General features: G+C 36.0%; 3 protein-coding genes across 3 annotated transcripts; 1 reads left to right on the top strand and 2 right to left on the bottom strand.

Moving 5' to 3' along the window:
* The first annotated feature begins 1,774 nt into the window (after positions 1-1,774).
* On the top strand, positions 1,775-3,356 carry LOC133520090 (endocuticle structural glycoprotein ABD-5-like). Its single transcript, XM_061854392.1, has 3 exons — positions 1,775-1,878; positions 2,339-2,460; positions 3,027-3,356. Exons 1-3 carry the CDS (start codon positions 1,867-1,869, stop codon positions 3,232-3,234), a joined length of 342 nt encoding a protein of 113 aa, XP_061710376.1. The 5' UTR covers positions 1,775-1,866; the 3' UTR covers positions 3,235-3,356.
* Positions 3,357-7,969: 4,613 nt separating this feature from the next.
* Positions 7,970-9,962, bottom strand: LOC133520089 (endocuticle structural glycoprotein SgAbd-5-like). Its single transcript, XM_061854391.1, has 3 exons — positions 9,358-9,962; positions 9,069-9,184; positions 7,970-8,178 (listed from the first exon to the last, which is right to left on the bottom strand). Exons 1-3 carry the CDS (start codon positions 9,367-9,369, stop codon positions 7,986-7,988), a joined length of 321 nt encoding a protein of 106 aa, XP_061710375.1. The 5' UTR covers positions 9,370-9,962; the 3' UTR covers positions 7,970-7,985.
* A 2,104-nt stretch (positions 9,963-12,066) lies between these two features.
* Positions 12,067-20,496, bottom strand: LOC133520088 (endocuticle structural protein SgAbd-6-like). The gene is made up of 3 exons (XM_061854390.1): positions 20,034-20,496; positions 18,730-18,848; positions 12,067-12,754 (listed from the first exon to the last, which is right to left on the bottom strand). Exons 1-3 carry the CDS (start codon positions 20,046-20,048, stop codon positions 12,565-12,567), a joined length of 324 nt encoding a protein of 107 aa, XP_061710374.1. The 5' UTR covers positions 20,049-20,496; the 3' UTR covers positions 12,067-12,564.
* Positions 20,497-21,432: the final 936 nt, after the last annotated feature.

Genomic DNA, 21,432 nt, shown 5'->3' with positions numbered 1-21,432 from the left:
TGTACCAATTTTATTTCAGTTCATTGCATTCCCATACATTATTTAACTTTCGATTGGCATTTTCTATCAACGATTGCCACTTGGCTAGGCCCCCTGTACTCATATTTTGTTAGTATGACTTATATTAGTTTGCCTAAAATAGGTAATATAAAAAGCCGGCCAAATGCGAGTCGGACGTCGCTCGGACTCGCGCACTTAGGGTTCCGTGCCGCTACGCAAAAAACGCCAATAAAATCACATTTGTTGTATATTTATTTTATTTTGTTTTAGCATTTGTTGTTATAGTGGCAATAGAAATACATCATCTGTGAAAATTTCAACTGTCTGTCAAGATTCATGATATACAACTTGGTGACAGACAGACAGTCGATCAGACAGATACACAGACAGTGGAGTCTTAGTAATAGGGTCCCGGTTTTACCCTTTGAGTACGGAACCCTAAAAATTGAGTTTCAGACATGGGCTTTGTCCAAGCAATGAATGGGCTCATATGACTTAATTTTAAACGGTAGACCTAATGGGGCTACATATGGCGTTATAATTGATGTATACATAAGTATGCTGCAGTGTCTACAAAAGGTAATCTATATCCATTCCTAATTATTGACTGCAGCATGTTTCATCTCTCTCTTGTATCGATATTATAGTACGTTCGTATGAAAGAGACAGAACTTTATTTACACGCCTTTATATTTTTTTTCATATAGCTTGGGAACGGTGACAGCTGTCATATCTATACAATTTATAACTTTAAAATGAAAAATATGTATTGAGAAGACAGCTGTCACCGTACCAAGCTAATATATGTGAAAAATATTATAGTATTATGCTTGTTTATTTAACTACAAACAAAGAGTTAGGCATGTTCAAAAAAAAACGTGCTTGTGCCAGTTACGTAGCTTTGCTCATACTATTTTTCGTTGCATCGTCGTCACCGCACCAGCTAGCGAACACCCTAATACTGGTAAATTCCTTTTTCGACAATTTAAAAAATAACGGTACAAAGAAGGATCACACCATACATTCCTATACATGGCGTTATAATATTTATTTTGGCTTATTTCCAACTTTTGAGCCTTGCTATTTAATCCAAGTTTTGGTATAGATCATTTTTTACGACTTTCAATTGTAACCGCGGCCGGCAAAACGTCCCACTTTGTCGCTTGCCATAAGGACGCCTTGACATGTTATTCCTATGAACATACAAGCAAATCTCGTCCTTATGGCAAGCGACAAAGTGGGACGTTTTGCCGGCTTGAACTTGGGAATAAAAAGTGCTTATTTTTTGTCGTTTCTCCTCATATATAACCCAAAAGATAGTTGAAAACGCGAGGACTATTTATTTTCCCATAAGTATTGCTTGACCGCTAGCATGCGCCGCCGGGAATCGTGAATTTCCGTTTGCGATAGATAGGTACCTACTATGCTTACCAGCGCTGAAACCGCGCCCCTAAGGCGTTAAGTATGTATAAATGATTGTAATTTAAATCTTTGTCGTGGCAATAAATTATCTATCTATCTATTTGTAATCGAAAAACCATTAGCGAGAGTACACCCTACTTGACCGTTATTTCTTTTAAAATTCAATTGAAACCCACAAGCGATGTAGGTTAAGTGTATGCACGCGACGCTGCAAACAATTTACACAATTGACAAAATCCTCGTAACGTTTTCATGGATCACCTCAAACAAACTGTTTGCGTGATTGTGATTAACACCTCGGCTTGCCAATGATGCTTCGAAACTTGCAATTGTCAATAATAAACTGGCCATATTTATACGTGGAGGCGCACTCCGAACTTTAGACACTCGGGACTCACCGCTTCAGCAACACATTGGTTGGGACAAATCCAAAATATCGGCAAAATGATGAAGATTGTAAGTTGTTACGTGTTAAAACTTTTTGACTACCTATATATAAGAACTGCTTTAATTTATTACAGATTACAGTATATTTTAATACAATTTCTATTAAAAATGTCTAATTACGTTCTCATGGACTTACTAAAAAATGATACAGTTGGGATATTTGTCAGGTCCTGTTTATCATAGTAAAAATCTAGATTGTTGATTTTAATTACATTTTCATTGGTTGTTTTTTTCTTAACTCGTGCATTTTTGTATTTATTTATGTTTTATCATCTCGATAAATTAAATTTTACTCAATCTCGAACTCTGAATGAAACACAGTCCTACATATAAATTTTAGCGCGAATAAAGTTTGTTTGATGTCAAAGTTCTTGACCGTCTATCCGTAGACTCCTAGTCCGTAGGCTTAATACACAGCTTAGTTAAATAAAAATTGTACATTGCCTATAACAACTCTGGTTTGTCACAGACTTTGTTCGCTCTGGCCGCGCTGGCGCTCGTATGTGCTGTGCCCCAGGACAAGCCAGCAGCCGCTCCGGTCGAGATAGTGAAGCAGGACTCTGAAGTAGACATCAATGGATACAATTTCGAGTAAGTGGTTTAATAAACTGTATCCTGCGGTATTTCCGGACAGATAAGAGCTTAAAACATTAACGTCGACGGCAATTGCTTACCATCAGGCGATTTGTCTGATTGCTTGCTTCCTATATCATAAATAACGTTATACCCATAAAACTCTGCACTTAATTCAGATTTTAAGCAGTGAACCTAAGTAGAAAATAATCAAATGGACTGCTGGTTTTTTGTCTTAAGATGTTAATAAATCATATTTTTTCTCTTTCAGTTATCACATTACCGTCTGAAAAATGTAATGTAATTTTAAGTGTACTTGGTCGTTTTATTCAATACGAGTTACTCAAATAATGTTAACTTCTATGGATTATAAACAATTCTAACTTATTAATACAAACGTGACCCATCTCGGCTAATTTTTCAAGCATCAAGACGGTGAATAATCTTAATAGTGTAATATACTTTGACACTGTACCCATTGGGGCGTTTCAAGTGCGATCATAATTTATTAAGGACTTATATGTATACCTACGTGAATTCACTTGAGTTTGTGAATCTAAAATTCACATTAACCATTTTTTTAGCTTCGAAACAAGTGACGGCACTGCCCGACAGGAGCAAGGCGAATACAAAAACGACACCGAGCAACAAGGCCTTTCTGTGAAGGGCAGCTACAAGTACGTGGCCCCTGACGGACAACACATCTCTGTGACCTTCCTGGCCGACAAGAACGGATACCAGCCCACCCAGCACCTCGGCGACGAGCCTGCTCCAGCCCCGGCCCAACCTTGAAGACCAAAAGACCAGTTCAAAGTACAGTTCGTAACCAAATGTTAATTTTCTAAGAAATCCTATACGCATCTAGTCGCTATGGTGACGTTTTTCACAAAAATAAAGATTGATCAACATCTTGATACCATGATTTTTATTTCTTCACTAAATGCTAACCATTATATTTATAGTCCATTCTTGAGTATCTAGTGTGTAGTTAAAAAAAGTTACTTGTTTGAACTTTTTTACGTTTCAAAGCTATAAATACGAGTAGGTAGCAGTAAAGTGACATGTTTCATACGAAATAATATTTAACGCCATCTAAGACTCTTGATGACGATTCTCGCACCGTTGTATGGGGGTTGTCAGTCTTGTATATAGGTATACTTATGAGACCAAGTTTTGCATTGACAATGTGTGAAAATGTCAACATAAAGGTCAAATTCCTGTGTAAAAATGCCGTATATAGTGTCGCACTGATCAACAAGGTCTGGCTGTGAAGGGCAACTACAAGTACCCGGCCCCTGACGGAAAACACATGTCCGTGACCTTCGTGGCCGTCAGGCGTCAGTTGATATGGCCGAAGGCCAAGGCCAGGGGAGAGGCATACAATTAGTAACAAATTACATTCTCCTGGGGGGGCAGCTGCCCCGCCTCCTCTTGGTGACGCCCTTGCTATCGGCCCGTCCAGCACCTTGGCGACGAGCCTGTTCCTACCTCGGCCCAAACCTTATGAGTTATGACCCGAACTTTAACAACTGATTATTTTTAGTCAATGTTGACGTCATAAACATCTTGATACACATCTTGAACATCTTGATTAAGCAACGTCAGCATTGCTATCCCCGCAATATTACACTGCGGAGTTAGCAACATCAGCATTGCTATCCCCGCAATATTACACTGCGGAGCTAGCAACGTCAGCATTGCTATACCCGCAATATTAAACTGCAGAGCTAGCAACGCTAGCATTGCTACTCCCGCAATATTACACTGCGAAGTAAGCAACGTCAGCATTGCTATCCCCGCAATATTAAACTGCGGAGCTAGCAACGTGCGCATTGCTATCCCCGCAATATTAAACTGCGGAGCTATCAACGTCAGCATTGCTATCCCCGCAATATTACACTGCTGAGATAGCAACGTCAGCATTGCTATTCCAGCAATATGACACTGCGGAGCTAGCAACGTCAGCATTGCTATCCCCGCAATATTACACTGCTGAGCTAGCAACGTCAGCATTGCTATTCCAGCAATATGACACTGCGGAGCTAGCAACGTCAGCATTGCTATCCCCGCAACATTAAACTGCGGAGTTAGCAACGTCAGCATTAATAAAACCACAAAATAAAAATTGCTAAGATAGCTATGTTCAAAATAGGCATCAAAGAAAAATTGGTAATAACTAAATTTGTTAGATTAACAATGTTCATATTACAATGTAAAGGTTTGCTAAATTAGCAATGTTATAAACCACCACTTTTACTATGTCTTATTGTCAACGTTATTTCACAATGTCGGCATTGCTGAATATTCACAAAGTTAAAATTGCGAAATAGGAGCCGACAGAGTAAAATTGTGAAAAACTTGGCTTTGCGAAATTCGCTATGTGCTTTTTCACAAAGTTAACGCTTCCGCTTTGTCATTTTCGCAATATTTTTTCGCAAAATTAAGCTTGCTGCGCCCGCAATTTTACTCTGTCGGCTCCTATTTAGCAACGTTTTTTTGTTATTTTCACAATAGTTTTTTCTGAGTGTACCGGCCCTTATGATACTCTGATAAGGAAAATTCAGAAATAGATGTCGTTCGGGTACTATTTAGAATAAAAGTTAGGTTTGACATTCATTTGCATTTGGCAGTTTATTTTTTCATTTGGCGGGTTTTTTTTTGTCTCGCACTGTTATGGAAAATCGAAGATGTCTGGCCTAAATATATGTATGTATAGTAGGAACATTATTGCTATAATCTTCTGCCTGCAACTTTCAATGAAATGAGCGAAAAATATATAAAAAACAAAATACAGTTTTCCAAGAAAACCCCATACATAGGGCGATCCTCGTCATAGTAACAAATCATCAGATTGCCAAGATCTATTGAATGAGACATGTTTTGTTTCTGTTGGTGGGTGGGGACATTTCTGCTCATGGTCCTTTTAAAAACAAAGTGTACACCTTTAATTGTCCAGCCTGTATTACTTCATGTGGTCTGTGTATACATTATCTGCAATGTCACACTTAAGTTCTGACGTTCAGAAACAAAAAACACAAATCACAGCCCCTAGTGTAAATTTATTCGATAGCGCAACGTGGCGTACGCGTTTTGTGTTAAGTCTCATTTTCTATGGGATTTAGAAACAGCGCGCCAAGCGGAACGTTTTAGAAACTCAAAATCCCATACAAAATGAGACTTAACGCAAACGCGTACGTCACGTTTCGCTTTCGAATAATTTTACACTAGGGGTACAGAACCGAAATATAAACGAACCCAATATTCAAATAATTTTGGCCTTATAATACTGGAAGTAACGTTTAAACCATAAGGTCGCCTTTAAAAACGTGCTCTGAGGATTACTGGAATTAGTTAATCTATCTCGAAACTTAACACAGAATACCTAAATACCTGACGAAACATGATTTGACGTATCATGAGCTTTGCTATTAAAAAACCTATAGGCTACTGTATAAATGGAGAATAAACCTGTTGCGTGACTGGTTTTGGAGATTATTATTATGCATCGTGTCGTATGCGTATGCGAATGTAATACAGCCCGATTCAAACTTTCTGTTCTCAGTACAAAATTTAATACTCAAGCCGTAGTCATTTTGGTGGTGGGCAAGCTTTGTATGTGTGCGTATAAATGTGTATGTGTATGTTTTTAGCATATTTTGTGAATTATTGTAATCATGTTATTTACTGTGACCTGTAATTTTTATTATTAATAAATTGATTATTTTTTTTTTATCGATACTCTCTACACAGTGGAACGGAATAACGATTAATTGAAGCTTCGATATCTTCACTAATCATCATAGAAATGCTAATATATAATGAATACTTTATGATATCATAAAATAATTAATTAAGTAATGCGGAAAACATATTTCAGTTGGTTTTGGCTGTACCATGGATTACCATGGATTTCTGCCGTTGATTATTACAATATCGAACTCACAAAATCATACTGGTAAGAATATATAAAGTAGTTCTGTTCATTTTAGGTAGTTTAAATCCTGTAAAGTTAAATTAAAATTGTAAAAAAAATGCCGATATTTTATCGACATGACCACAACGTCTGGTTACTCATTGTTAATCGTACATAAAAAGGTGGCTGAGTGTGTGAGGCTACGGTAACAGCTGGCTCAGACTCCATCTTTAGGAATATTATATCTATGGTATCGATTGCAAATGTTTGACGTATCTTAAAGTTCAAATCGGGTCAACAGTATTAAAAACATTTTCAATTGGCTACTGTATTCACGCGCAATAAATTCTACATACACAATGGCTAACTATTATTGCGACTTAGAGCCCTGGGTCAGAGTTGCTGTCAAAAGACGTCCAAAATACATATTTACGCCCTAATTCCTAAACACGATACAGTCCTCAATTAGTTTTTATGTTTTATCCCTTTCTTACACATGTACAAGTGCAAATAACTGAGACAAACGATTATTAGCTAAATGAGGCTTGTGGCGCGTTATATTATTATTATTTTTTTATATCACGACGGTGGCAAACAAGCATACGGCCCGCCTGATGGTAAGCAGTCACCGTAGCCTATGGACGCCTGCAACACCAGAGGCATTACATGCGCGTTGCCGACCCTTTAAAAACCTGTACACTCCTTTTTAGAAGAACCCCATACTGTAGCCCCTCGGGAAAACCTCGGCAGGAAGCTCATTCCACAGCCGAAGCGTTCGCGGGAGGAAATTCCTCTTAAACCTGGTAGTATTTAAACTTTATTGCTCAAAATATATACTACAATGTACAAATGCCCGACTTAATGCCAAATGGCATTCAACCATAGGGACAAACAAAGCTACTTACAATTGGTGCAGAAAAAACAATGAATTGAAAAGAAAAGCAAACTATACATATCAACTACATAAATACAAACATACATACATACCATAAATATAATACACACATACATAAGTTACATACTATACATATTATGTTGATGGATGTTATTCGAACTCTTGTTTCACCAAATGTTTATGAAGTTTCTTATTCGACGAATAAGTATGTACTTTACGTAACCCCGTATGTAATGTACCCGTTCTTAACTTTGTCCGCCATCTCGCTATCTGAACGTTGTCTGGAAGAGACCTACTTAATAAGACTCCAATGACTTCTCTGTATCTTTTTCATTTGGTAGTTGCTGTGCAATAAAGTATTATGATTACTTTCTAGGCAACATTGTACTGTAAACTCTAGTACTTATATAAAGAGTCTGAAATGTTTTTTATGTGTATGACTGAAAAACCATGTTCTTCTCCTTTTAATCATTTAACTAACATCGAGTCTTCCACACGCCTGGTACTTGCAACGCTCATGGTCATGGTGAAGTGCGCTTCTGTGCTCTAGATCCAAGTTATTGATCCAGAAACACCTAAAGGAATCAATCTTAGTTGTCGCTTATATCCTTACTTCAGGTGGGTTTAGGACGTTTAGTTGTCAATCATTATTTGTTACCACATCCAGATATACTGAGAATGCAATCGAGAAAATTGCCTTTAAAGAGAAAGAAAATAGAAACTTTTAAAAATATTTTATTGTCCTTTAGCGGGTGAGGCGCGGATGACTGGATTGAAGCCTTTATCATCAGCTGTGAAAGTGACCGTGTACTCCTGGCCATCAGGAGCCACGTACGAGTACTGGCCACGAACACCGATGCCCTGGTGATCGCCCACCGTGATCAGAGAGCCTTCTTCTTGCCGGGAGACGCCGTCGCTTAATTTGTACCTGAAATGAGACAATTTTATAAGGATTTGCTGATGACCATGTTTTTATGATCATGGTTTGAAGAAAAATGTGCTTTAAAATCGCTCAAAAGATACTACGATTTATGGCTAGCAACCTAAAAAAATCAAAATCAATACAGTTTCCAGATGAAAAAGAATACGCGGCAAAGATGCTGGACAGAGTGCGCGGCAGCTCCAACACCATCCTGAGCATGTCCGCTGAGCGGACTGCCCCATGACAAAACACTGGGTAGAAATTATCACTGGCTAAATCCAGTGATGATTTTTACCTAGTGCCGCTAATATTCTTGCGTAATTTTGTATAATAAATAATGAATTAATGTATTTAATAGTTATGTATGTGTTTCACTTTTTTTCATAACATGCATACTCGTACATGGAATAAATGTGTAAATACTTTTTAAATAATTTTGCTTTCAATCACTTAAATACCTATATTTTTAAATAGGAGCATAGCTGTTTGAACTTTATTGTTGTTTAGTAATTATTCAACAAGGACATCGCTAAACATGCACACGTAGTGATAAATATTATGATATGTCTGCACTTCTGCAGCCAAATTAATAATTCAGTCTTCGTTTATACCTAGAAACTAGGTAGATTTACATCATGGAAGTACTTATAATGGTATTACGGTTATGTATACTTGCTGATATAGCACCAATAACAAAAGTATTAAACGATTAGAAAGGTAATAAAGACATATAGTTTATATATTGAAATACGACATCTTTAGTTGTATCTAATTCTGAAAAACTAGAGTGGTGGTGTCGTCTATCTTTCTTTGTATTTGTGTGTCTCTTAAAATGTGTAATTCGTTGAAAGTCGTACGTGACAAACATAAAATATAGCAGCGAATATTTAACTTACTCGAAATTATATCCATCTTCTTTGACGAATGTTCTCTCAGTCAGGACTTCTACTTTTGGTTCGGGTGCGTCTTCAGCAGCCAAAGTGACTGCTAAAACGGCGAGAAACACTACTTTCTAAAAAAAAAAAGATTAAAGAGTATCAGATTTGTCATGTAGTTTAGTGCAATTTATATTTAACATCATTATATTAGTTTTTATGAATCAGCAATGTAAATAGTTCCTAGATTTAATTCTAAAATAATCATTTAGTGCGATTGAAATTTATAAAGCATTTATATATAACTTACCAAAGCAATCATTGTGAACTGAAGACAAAAGAGTATACTGATTCAAAATTGAGAATGTTCTCTTTAAATAGGCCTTTTGTTTGCAAATATTACAGCACATGACAATGTGCAAATGTATGTATATTCGTCCGAGGTGATAACTCGAATCAAGTGATGAAATGTCGCGGGCCTATTCGTACCGAGTCGGCCAAGGATGCCAAAGTGACTAACCAACATGTAACTGTTAAAGATTGCTAGAATGAAGAGTCACATGTCATTGTCAGTAAAGTTTAATTGGTGTATTCCCATCTGTCTCCGTCGGGCACAAACGGGAAGGATCCATTCCCATCTCTGGCTGGCGGAGGCAAATGGGAATGAATCTTTCCCATCTGTGACCGCCTCGGATTCTTCCTGTCCTTTTTATTTTACAAATGTCGATTTTGATATAGCAACTATCAATACAAATTCGTGAAATACTTTTACTTTGAATACTAAAATAGTAATCAAATCTGCTACATAACTCTATACTTGTTATAGGTAGTTGTTATGATAAAACCACTAAAAAAAATCACAATAATAATGCAAATTATTTATGCTGAACCGCGTCAAGTAGATACCCGCAGTTATATGAATTTTATTTCACGAATTGGAATTGCCCGTTCAATATAGCAACTATCAAATCGACATTTGCATAATAAAGAAGACAGGAAGAAACCGAGGTGGTCACAGCTTAGAAAGAATTCATTACCAGTTGTCCCAGCTGGCCACAGATGGGTATCGATCCTTCCCGTTTACGCCCGGCGGGGACAGATGGGAATGAATCATTCCCATTCGTGTCCGCCCCCTGACTGGGGATATAGATGGGAATACACCAATGAATCAAAACCAATATAGTAAACACATATAGTGGACGTGGCACCAATAATGAGAAGTATACAACAAATCCTGCTAAATAAGTATCTAACATCAGTTTTTAAACGCTGGAAATATTTTATCCAAAAAATACATAGAGCTAAGTTTGACGTTTCATTAATTTTAGCCTGTTTTAAAATAATTGACGTCATACTGCTGGGAGGAAAAAACGTGTATTTTATTTATTAATTATGTTAAACCAATAATTGCAGTGTCTTTCATTAAACACGCCAAAACATAAATACGAAAAGGACATTAAACTTTTAACGCGCAAAGCGGGAGATATTTTACAGGTTTCACTTTACTTCATACCGATAAATGCTCAAAATTTTCTCTTAACCTTTTGAACACCAAGAACACCTTTAGTCGTGCCCACAGCGCCAGGGATAACTATAGGTTATGGCAGGTGCTTTCAAAGTAACCTTCACATTTTCAAGTAAGGTTAGTATGAATGAACTATCTGAAATGATGTTTTGGCTCAAACCCGAAGCTATTAATGGAGTGTGAAATTAAAAGGAGTGAAATCTCTTATGGTAGAACTGTTGCAAAAGTGTCCAGTTGTCAGCTATAAATAATAGTTCCAAATCTCTCCAGAGTAGCGCTAGAGTAGCTAAGAACCAAGGCGTTATTTTTTCAAGTATTCTAGGTATTGTAGCGCCACCTATTTAAGGTTTTTTGAGGACACTTTTTGGTACATGGAGATTCCATTCCTTACCTCCATCCCTTCCATACTATTAATGTTAAACACAAGGCATAGTTTTTTTTATGCACCGACACCGTAAAAAGAAAAACATGAGAAAATCCATATAGGGACCGTGCGCGTTGGAGGGTCTGCCATCTTGTGGCCTGAATCGGAATCATAAACATGTACATTTACACGTCACGTGTTTTCTTGTGCATAGTAGGTTCTGCCATCTTGTGGGCTACATTGGAACAATAAACATCACATTTACGCCTCGCGCCAAAAATCTGACGGCTCCTGTGCTGCCTCCTACAGTTCATGCACGCTCCCTATACGTTACACGTATAGCTCGCTTGCACCCGAAACCTAGGCGTGTCAATGACATTTTTGTTTATGACATAAAGCGTTTAAAAGGTTAAAAAGGCGTTACTATACAAAGCGTTGTTTCGGGTTATTTTATACGGTTTACCAAGGCGGCCTTAGATACGTTTGGCGACATAATACCAGCGACTTCCATCTGACCTTCCATATTAGAAGACTTGTTTAAATAAGTCCGGTTTTTCGCTTTCGATGTTTTTCTTTAAAGATTAATGGCTGGTACCTCATTATCAATATCAAATAACATATTTAAGTTCCGAAAAACTCATTGGTATTAGCACTTCGCACACGCGACCTCCGCCCGGTTTGAACATAGCATTCCTTGCCACTAAGCTACTAATAGTTAGACCCGTTTACATTGTTCTTGAGTGTAAAATATACCCTAAGGGCCTGTTTCACAATGTCAAAGTAAAGACCTAAATAAACTACTTGCCACTTATCTGACGAATAAAGTCATCGTTGGCTTTTCATAATTTTCAAATAAGCAACTCGTAGATAAAGTGCTAAGTTTTGCAGGAAGTTTTATCTGGCAGTTAACTTGTTTGTTAATTAGCTATCCAATACACTTTATACAGGCCTTTAATATAATTATATGTTGTACAGTTCAAACATTCACTACAATGGGTCTTAATCGCGTAAAATTATGTTTTAAATTTACCTCCGAACGTTTCGAGGGCGGCGTACAAATCGTTTAAATTCAAACAAGAGCTCCAATATTTTTAAAGAAAGAAATTCTTAAGTAATTATAAAAGCCAACAGTCTTTAAACCAAAATATAATTAACAGTAAAACAATAATTTTAATTTGAAAAAATATACTTAATGAAAGATAAAAACATAACTCAATAAATAAAAAAGATGATATAAATAACTTAAATACTTAGACTATCAATCACTTTGCTTACATTTGATTTAACTCTTTGTGATCAATCAAAACCTACAAAAATCCAGTCTTGTTCCCGACTCTAATATTTTTAGGCTATACACATCATTTTTTTTTGGCAAATTGACAATGCCACAAAATTGACATCCACACAACCTTTTCAGTGATTTAATTCAATTCATTAAAGTTCATATTTATAAGTCATTAATTTGTGTGCGTTTATTTGAAGCAACTTTGAAGTGATTGGCATTAAAATTGCCTGAGTGGATGATAAATGAAAAGTAGCTATTTAATCCAATTTCTCAATGCGGGAATTTGTAATCGGAATTGACTCTGAAACGTCACATTGGCTATCACTAATATTTTGAAATTTCGTTAGCGTTGCGTCACTTTCTTGATAACCGTCCTATAGCCTCTCTTCCCAGCTTTATAGGACATTTCGTAGAGCTGTCCCTTGTTGTCGTACCAGCGCACCGTGCCCAGCACGTCCAACGCCGCCTCGTTCGTGCCGGGATTCAGGATGGCCCCGTGCTCCGTCCGGGACGAACCGTCACTTGTGTCGTAACTGTAAAAGCCAAAAAATGGAATAAACAAATAGGTATAAAAACGGAAGATTTCGTAACATATTAACAGAGTCTCTAAAGTTGTTGAAAATTGATGAAAAAAAACTTTACTCATAACTCCTTACGCACATACATAGCAGTCTCCTATAGTTGTGTCTTAAATCATTACTAGTACTTTTTATAAAAAAAAACAATAACAATATTCAACAAAATAGTTTAATTTATTGCAAGTATTTAAAATGTCAATCTGAGTAATTCAGCAAGCTTAATATGGTTGCCTTGAGTTTCAGAAACTTTTGATACCTACCTACCTCAAATCCAATGACAACGTAAGTCGCTGGTAAAACTTTAAATAGATATCTACCGCTTTAAGATTATTATCTTTAATGACGCCACTTGCATCGTTAGTACCTCTGCGCATATGGTTCGGACGTTAAAATACAATAAACGACGGAATTTTATAACAACATACTAGTGTTTATGTATTACGATATTTTGAATGTCATGGTTGCCAGAAAACAATACCTATGTAATAATTTGTCATAATTATATTCACATATTCATGCCAAAATGACCAGCAATTATTATTCAGGTGGGTTTGTCTTAGGACCATTCCACACTAGCGTCTTTTGAGCGTCTGCGTCTAGTTGGCGCTATGGAAAATGCCGTCGCTACGCAGTTGCGCCAACATTGCGTCGAGCGGCAGCCATGAAGTTGACTAGACGCCGACGCTTGAACGAGGGTCGCTAGTGTGGGGCTCTTAATATGAAATTGCTGAGTAAGGTCTCTTAAGACCTAAACCATGCCGCTGCCATACAATCAAAGTTACGCTCTCGTTTTAAAACGACATTCTGAAATAATACGAAATAACTTTACTCTTTGGTCAACTCTATGGCTGCTGCTCGACGCAACGCACGCGTAACTGCGCAGCGACGTCGTTTTCCATAGACGCCGACGCTTAAAAGACGCTAGTGTGGGGTGGCCCTTAGAGCGAGTAGAGCTATAATTTTTAAGCAAAGGGGACGGCCACTTCTCCATATTAACGTAGTCCCCATATTCCTCTCTGGATGTTCTGGATGTGGGATAATTTGATGTAAATTAGCCGGAACACGGCCATAAGCTTGACTTTTTTTCGGTTTTTTGATTATTGTAAAAAGTAGGAGCGGAAAACAGTTTCCATAGAAATGTTTAAATGCTTTCAAATTTTATAATAATTAAAAATTCGATAAATATCAAACGTAGGGGCATGACCGTGGTCGATATACAATAAATTGTGTCAAAGTATTAATAATATTAATATCCAGAGAGGAAAATGATAACTACGTTTGTATGAAAAGGCGATTTCGTGCTGGTCATCCACTTTCGTCTTAAGAATGAACGTTTTGATAAGGGTTCTTGTTCCGTTACATTGGTATTTAATTTGTTTTGCGACGGACGGGCATTCACCTGAGCGGAGGCGGTCGATCATGTTTTTGTCACTTTGATCCTTACAACGACTTCTCTGTTCTACTTTTTACGACACCATTGTGACACGTCATGTATCAAAGCGGTTTGATTTGTATTTGAATGAATATTTGACAGGTTACAAGATAAATTGACGTGAGTTATGAATACTTACTTTACTCTTTGGTCTGTAACTGTTTTAATCACTAATTATATGACTTTATAAATGCGAACCTAAAGTAACTCTGTCTGTCTGTCCGTTACCTCCTCGCGCTTAAAACAATGAACTGATTTAGAGTAAATTTGGTATGGACATAGTTTGAGGCCCGGGGAAGACAATAGGGTCGTTTTCTCTATCATCATCCCCCCAAGCAGACGAAGTCTCAGATAGAATCTAGTATTTCTATTCCGATACTTATGCTCCAAAAAAGTTTAAGATAGAAGAATAGCTTTGCGATCCTAACGAAATAACGGTTAGTACTTTTTCTATGAAATCTTAACAAATCACTTTGATTTTGATGTCGATCGCTTCAGCATAATATACTAATATAATAATCAGTTTATTTCAGAATTCAATTATTCCATATTCACTTAAAATAACATACTACGAGTAAAAATCATGGAGAATGGAAAATATTTAGAAGCGGAAAAACATTTTCTTTTTTCGTATGGTCGAATTCGTTGTAGCTAGCTAGCTACTTATAGGTAGTTTAAACCGAGGATTGCATTCGACTCAGCCAAACACAGGTCTTTGTTTACAAACGCACCCAAATGTAACGAGACATCCTGGTACTCGTTAAGATTGAAGATAGTATTTAGGTGCGTTGCCCTACTGTGGTTAAATTATATTATAATTGATTTTATCAAGTTTCCGCTTCCTAATTGTCCCATTCTATATATCCTATATCTGAGATTTAGAAGGATATTTTGTGCTTACCGATGAAAAAGAAGCTAAAAGTTAGAGACTTTCCTTACGTAGGTAGGAAAAGTAGGTACCAGCATTATAAGTACAAGCGGAGGCGCATATTAGGTTACACGTATTTACTTATTACTTTAAATATATTTTACTTTTTTAATTAGTTATTTTTCTAGTATTTAGTAAACTTATTGTAGTACTTTGTATTTGTACAAAATTCACTACTTATTATTATTTTTTTCTTATATGTGAATTGATTGGGTATGTATAAGAATAAAAATATTCTAAAGATAAGTCACAGTAAATATGCAACAAGTACAAATCATATACGAGTCAAACTTACATTTTGATGTCAAAATTATATCTGAAATGATGCCATTTTGTAATCAATGAATGGATCGATTACTTAATTCTTATTGTTATTCTGTTCCGTCAGCCAGGGAACAACAGCGAAATTGTTATAACCACGATTTACTAATAAGATAGCTAGGTGAGCAATTACGGAAAGTGCCTAATACTCAGCCTATACTACCACAAAAATATTTTTTATTTGTTTAAATGTCATACACCCAGGGTTATAGTGCCCGAGTTGATTCACGCATCATTCGCTCGTGCGTCTCTCTCGCGCCAAATACATGTACAAACAAGTACCAACGAACAAAAGTGAAACAATAACAATTAAATATCATTTTGACATCAAAATATAAGTTTGAATTGGCCTCAAGATGTGTTGATGGAAAATATCGCCGCACCATGTTTTCCTAGTCGCGGCTAATTACATATCCATGCTTAATTTGCAAACAAATACAACTAATGCACATACAAATATTTGACAGCATTCGATTGATATGCACTTATTTGTCCGGAATACAACAGGGTTATATGTTTTGTGAACGTTTGGCGAAAAGCCAGTGCAAAGTAAGGCACCTCCGAAAGCAAATGATTCATTGTAGCTGGGGAGCCGGCGATGCTAAATGTGAAGTTACTCGAGTGTCGTAGAAACCTATTGGAATCGTAAATATTAGAAGATAGAAAGAAAAAAAGGTTACCTATAAAAAAAATCTTTTCACAAGCAGGAAAGCGTCTACAGATTTTTTTAATGTTCGAGGGGTTGGTGGAAGATTTAAAAAATCATTAAGTAGATTCACAATCTTGTGAATTTAGTCATTTTGGTCCAAATTAACGCTATATTTTTTCTATAACTTAATCTGACAATTATTTTTACGCATTTCCTTAATCTGACGATTACAAGTTCAACGCCTGATTGTCACATTGAAACCGTTAGATTAAGAAAATGCGTACAAATCATTGTCATATTTAGTAATAGCACAATTAAAGAATTAATTTGGACTAAAATGACCGAATCCACAATCTGCTTAACGATTTATTGAACTATCCACCAGGACCAACCAACGGATCAACAGACAGCTAAAAGTGGTTAAGGTAGGCTTCACGGGGTAGCAAGATATCACTCATATCTTAATCTGACGCAATCGAGTAACTACAAAATTCCCCTCTTGAGCTCCCCAATCATTAATTCGAACCTTTGTGAAGAAATGATATTCCTAGTGCTTGCGGAGATTTAACACTTAGTATAACTTTAATATTATTTCGTTTTATCATTGTTTTATAAGGTTTTGTTCTTATTCTATCGTAGCGATATTTTTAAACAACGCAATAATGGTGTAGCCAGTTTTTAAATAGTTATTTACTTGCCAAAAACAATACCAAACAAGGGCATTACACCATACACCACGGACGGACCTACCACTATGACCGTGACCCCTTTTTACGCACTATTGTTACGGTTAGTGAGATCACGCTTATAATGGTTTGCCTAAGACGAGTGCTCGGTAAAAAATACGAAACACCAGCCGGGTTTGGAAAGCACGCCGCTTGGTAATCGGGTTATGCAGCTGCTGAGCACGTGAGGCAAATAAATGGAGTCGGTTATTAATTTATTTACTAAGGAGAAAAAAACATAAACAGTCACAAACTGCTTATATAACTAAAAATCGTTAAAAACGCGGATCATGGTGCATCAGGGTAAAAATGCGGATAAAGGGGTGTCAGGGTAAAACATTCCGGAAAACTGGTGTATTTTTTGTGGACAATACAAAAGTTAACGATTTGAATACATTTTCTTCGTTAATTTAGCCCTTTTCCTAATGCGACTGATGTAGTTAATTGTAAGTTATAGACATCAGTTATATGAACATGTACCTACTGTTTATGCCCAAATAAACATTAAAACATTTTTCTCAGACTTTCATTATATGAATAAATTTTAAAACGTGAAATTTAAAAAGAAAAACATAGTTTTATAGATACAAAAAATATTAAAGTCCGTTAATATGATGTCCACAGAAAAGACAGCTAAACCTTAACTCATACTAGAAAAGCTTATGACCCATCAACAATATCATCACTCGAGAAAAATGAAAACACTTTATATCAAAAATATTATACCTACCTCTACGAAGTATATAATTTTAATATTTATGTTCGATATGAAATATTTTTGTCTCTAAATAGCACTGATAAATATTAGTATGATTTAATGTTGGATATAAATAAAATACCGCACGTGCTTTCTAGGGATCACCACTTCCCGGAATTCACTGAATAATAATGAAAAAAAGTAGAAAAAGGGGTACATTAAATTTGTTACCCTCTCACCCTTAGATTATTCGTGTAGTGTAGGTACCTATTTAACAACGTAAACGCTAAAGTATTAAGTACAATATAAGTTGCCTGTTGCTACCTTTCTTTACATTGTAAATCTGTTTTTTAAATTTGTCTTCTTTGTGGTGCAATAAAGAATATTTACTTACTTACTTACTTACTTACAATATATCCGTGCACAACAACAACATCAATGCATCACAACGCTGTTATAACCCATTAATTCATTCATCTCAAATCGTAGCCTGATATAATAAACAATAATGATGTTGGTGTAATAATTGTTGGTATACAAAAATATTCTAAGTTGCATTTCGGACCCAGGCATATTAAATCATTACAAGCATCATGGTGGACGTGACTGCATCTCTAGACAGTCATTTGATTTTAAAATTATCACATATATTTTGTGTTTATTACTTGTAAATCGATTGCTCATGAGTTGTGATTTCCCGATAACATTACGATATGTTTGAATGAATTGGTTATTTGAACTTTTAAATAATGTATTGACTTTTATGTAAGAACTGGCAATTCTTTGTATTTATCGATGAGTGAATAATGAGTCAGGTTTATGTTAAGAAGATATGCCGTAATTTAATTTGGTATTTTCACAGTACCTAGTGTCATTTTGAGTGTCAGACATAACTTTAATATAAAAATAACAAGTTTGTTTGTGGTTACCATCGAGAATCTTTTGCCCATTAAGCTTAGTTTATTTTCTAATCTTATTTTTTATTTATTTATTAAAATTTATTCTCGAGGTCACTTTCTTCCTGTTCACTGAGGCTAACGCTAGGTCCTGGGAGGATTGTCAATCCTTTGTAATAGGCACTTATGTCAAGCGGTATCTCTGATATAAGGAGCAGATCTTTGGTTAGGCATATGTCGGGGTTTTATGTAAGCTGTGAAATATGATAAATGTGTACTCACTAGAAATTGTAGGAGTTGGGCATATCAGCAGTTTGCATCTCATAGTGTAGAACCTGGGGTTTGGCCTGTCCGTCGACTGCAGGGCTCGCCGAACACTGCGTCAGAAGTGCTCCAAGGACCTTAAAAATACCACTGTTTATTTACTAGAGTAAAGCTGAAATAAGAGTAATACAACTTTATCCACGTCAAATTGGCAAGAAAGAAGCTTAGATATCTACTTTTTCAATTTTTCTAAAGACCGGAGGAAGTATTACCACTAAAACTTTTTACAAAAGTACTAGAAGTGTCAGCAAAGTTGGGGGCTTTTTACTTTTCTCTGCAACTGACAGCACGTTCGATATAGATATTGATCCTTTTAACGTATGGACAGCGTTTCAACGACTTTTACGTCATCTCCGCATAAATTTTTGGTAAAGTCTTTATTTTTCTATATGAGAGGTCCTTGACTAACTAAGAATAGTTATGACAACACTTATACCTAGAGATTTTAACATAAAATCACTTAGGAGTTGTGAAAAATAAACACAATATTCTATTCCTTGAGTCTCTGCTTGGCCATCATCCTGATTCCATCGTCAGATACTGTTTCGGCGCTTATGCTACGCTTGAATTATTTTTTATGGTGCCATTAATTAGCATATTTACGTAACTTTTTCCGGTAGAAAAATGGTATCAATCATTATATTTATTTAAGTATTTGAACTTTATTGCTATTATTTGTGAGGCTCAATATACAGTACAATGTACATATTCGTTGCAATATAATTACAACCTTCATTAACCAAATAAAGTTGCATTTCTTTTATTTCGATACTTTCTCAAACAAACGAAATTTATCCTAATTTACTATACAACTAGGTTCAAATAAAAAATAAGAGAACTTTGTATGGTAACACTTACGAGGTTGGCATTCTCTACTAGTCAACCACGGGGCCAAAAAGTGACATTTGTTAGGTGCAGGCTTTATAAATCATATCATACATTTTTTATTATTTATTAAAAATAATTAATTCTTCACCTTTTGATTGCCAAATGTTTTATGGTAGCAACTTGACCTCATATTATTCATTACATTGACATCAAAATATTAAAGAGTTACTGCGTAGACAAGTGAGACCTATGACATTACCTTGTATACCCGAAGCTAGAACTAAGGACAACCTAAAGGCCACTTATATACTAAAGATTCGCACAAGTATTAAATATTCACACACTAATCCCAATCATTGCGACATCGCGTTTCGTCTGATGACAGATACAACAAATAAACTTTTCGACACTAGAGAAAAACAAAGCGTACCTACCAGAAATAAAAACATGATGATGTGTGAATGAATTGCAAAAGGATAACTTCCTGGACAGGTCGATGTTTGAATGTGCGACGATTTTGCAAGATCTGCTTATATAGGAGGACGCGAGCCGCGGGTGCACGTCGCTCGGGCTTAGCTGAAACTGAGTCAATTACCTGGTGATCGACATATGAATGGGCTGATAGTACCGGCACATTACGTCACTACGTTTGTGTCGGGATTCCGATTGATACCTGTGCGATTAGGTGATAATGGTCATTATGTCGATCTTGAGAGTTACATTATGTCGATCTTGAGAGCAATTTTTTCGCGTAATTTTACACTCGTATAAGTTTAGTAGTGTTATGATTTCTGACAATGAGTGTATTATAAAACTGAAGGAATATATGATAGATTTAGTCTGTATTACTGACAGAGTTGCTCGAATCTATGTCGGTCCAAATATGGCTTTGCCTTTAAATAAAAACTCCGACCTCGAAAAGTAAAAATAGTAATAAACAAAAAAGTTGATTTAAATACTTAGGAAATGAAATGAAGCAAAGACCAAAACATTTAGTCCTAATGGTTTTTAGGGTTCCGTACCCAAAGGGTAAAACAGGACCCTATTACTAAGATTCCGTCTGTCTGTCTGTCAGGCTGTCACCAGGCTGTATATCATGAACCGTGATAGCTAGACATTATACATTTTCACAGATGATGTATTTCAGTTGCCGCTCTAACAACAAATACTAAAAAGTACGGAACCCTCGGTGGGTGAGTCCGACTCGCAATTGTCCGGTTTTTAAATTCGTTATACGGCTCTCTAAAGAGAATTATAACTTATGTACGGAGAACCGAAATACAGCCAAACGAATACAAATATTCTATTATAAAGCTGTTTTACTCCCAAAGGCTGTACAAGTGACTCCATTAATTACATAGTACAGCTAATAAAATTATAATGCTCTCCTATAGGCTGTTTAAAAATTGTCGCCAATTTACAAGAAAACATATTAGAAAATGTAATTGAAGAAATAATTGTAAATATTTCGCAAAAAATAAAGCCGTGTTATGATTACCAGCTAAAATAAATTGACTTTAGCCTTAGACTTAATATTTAATAAAGTTTTTTGATATTATAACCTTAAGAACATACACTAACTTTACTGATGTTTGATATTTTCCTTATGTTTCTCTTGATTATTTCGCAGGTGCGTGAATATTTTGCCCGAAAAGATACAGAGGTTTACAATGGTTCTCTTAATCATCGCCAAAAATTATTTTACTGAATGTCATTTCCCAAACAATTTTTCGCATAATTTCATGTCGCCAAACGCAACTCAACTTAATAATTTATATTATTTCCCAACCTAACAGTTGGCAACTGTAGGTTTGGACAACAACTTTCGCAGTT

The sequence above is a fragment of the Cydia pomonella genome, chromosome 7, assembly GCF_033807575.1.
Source record: "Cydia pomonella isolate Wapato2018A chromosome 7, ilCydPomo1, whole genome shotgun sequence".
Classification (NCBI taxonomy): Eukaryota; Metazoa; Arthropoda; class Insecta; order Lepidoptera; family Tortricidae; genus Cydia; species Cydia pomonella.
The sequence above is the reverse complement of the archived record's forward strand: the minus strand, read 5'-3'. Positions and strand labels throughout refer to the sequence as shown.

Coding starts and splice junctions, on each gene's coding strand:
- LOC133520088 (XM_061854390.1), bottom strand. Junction 12,755..18,729: donor CCCAACTCCTACAATTTCTA/GTGAGTACACAT, acceptor TGGCTTTTACAG/TTACGACACAAGTGACGGTT.
- LOC133520090 (XM_061854392.1), top strand. Junction 2,461..3,026: donor ATCAATGGATACAATTTCGA/GTAAGTGGTTTA, acceptor CCATTTTTTTAG/CTTCGAAACAAGTGACGGCA.
- LOC133520089 (XM_061854391.1), bottom strand. Junction 8,179..9,068: donor GAAGATGGATATAATTTCGA/GTAAGTTAAATA, acceptor GTCTCATTTCAG/GTACAAATTAAGCGACGGCG.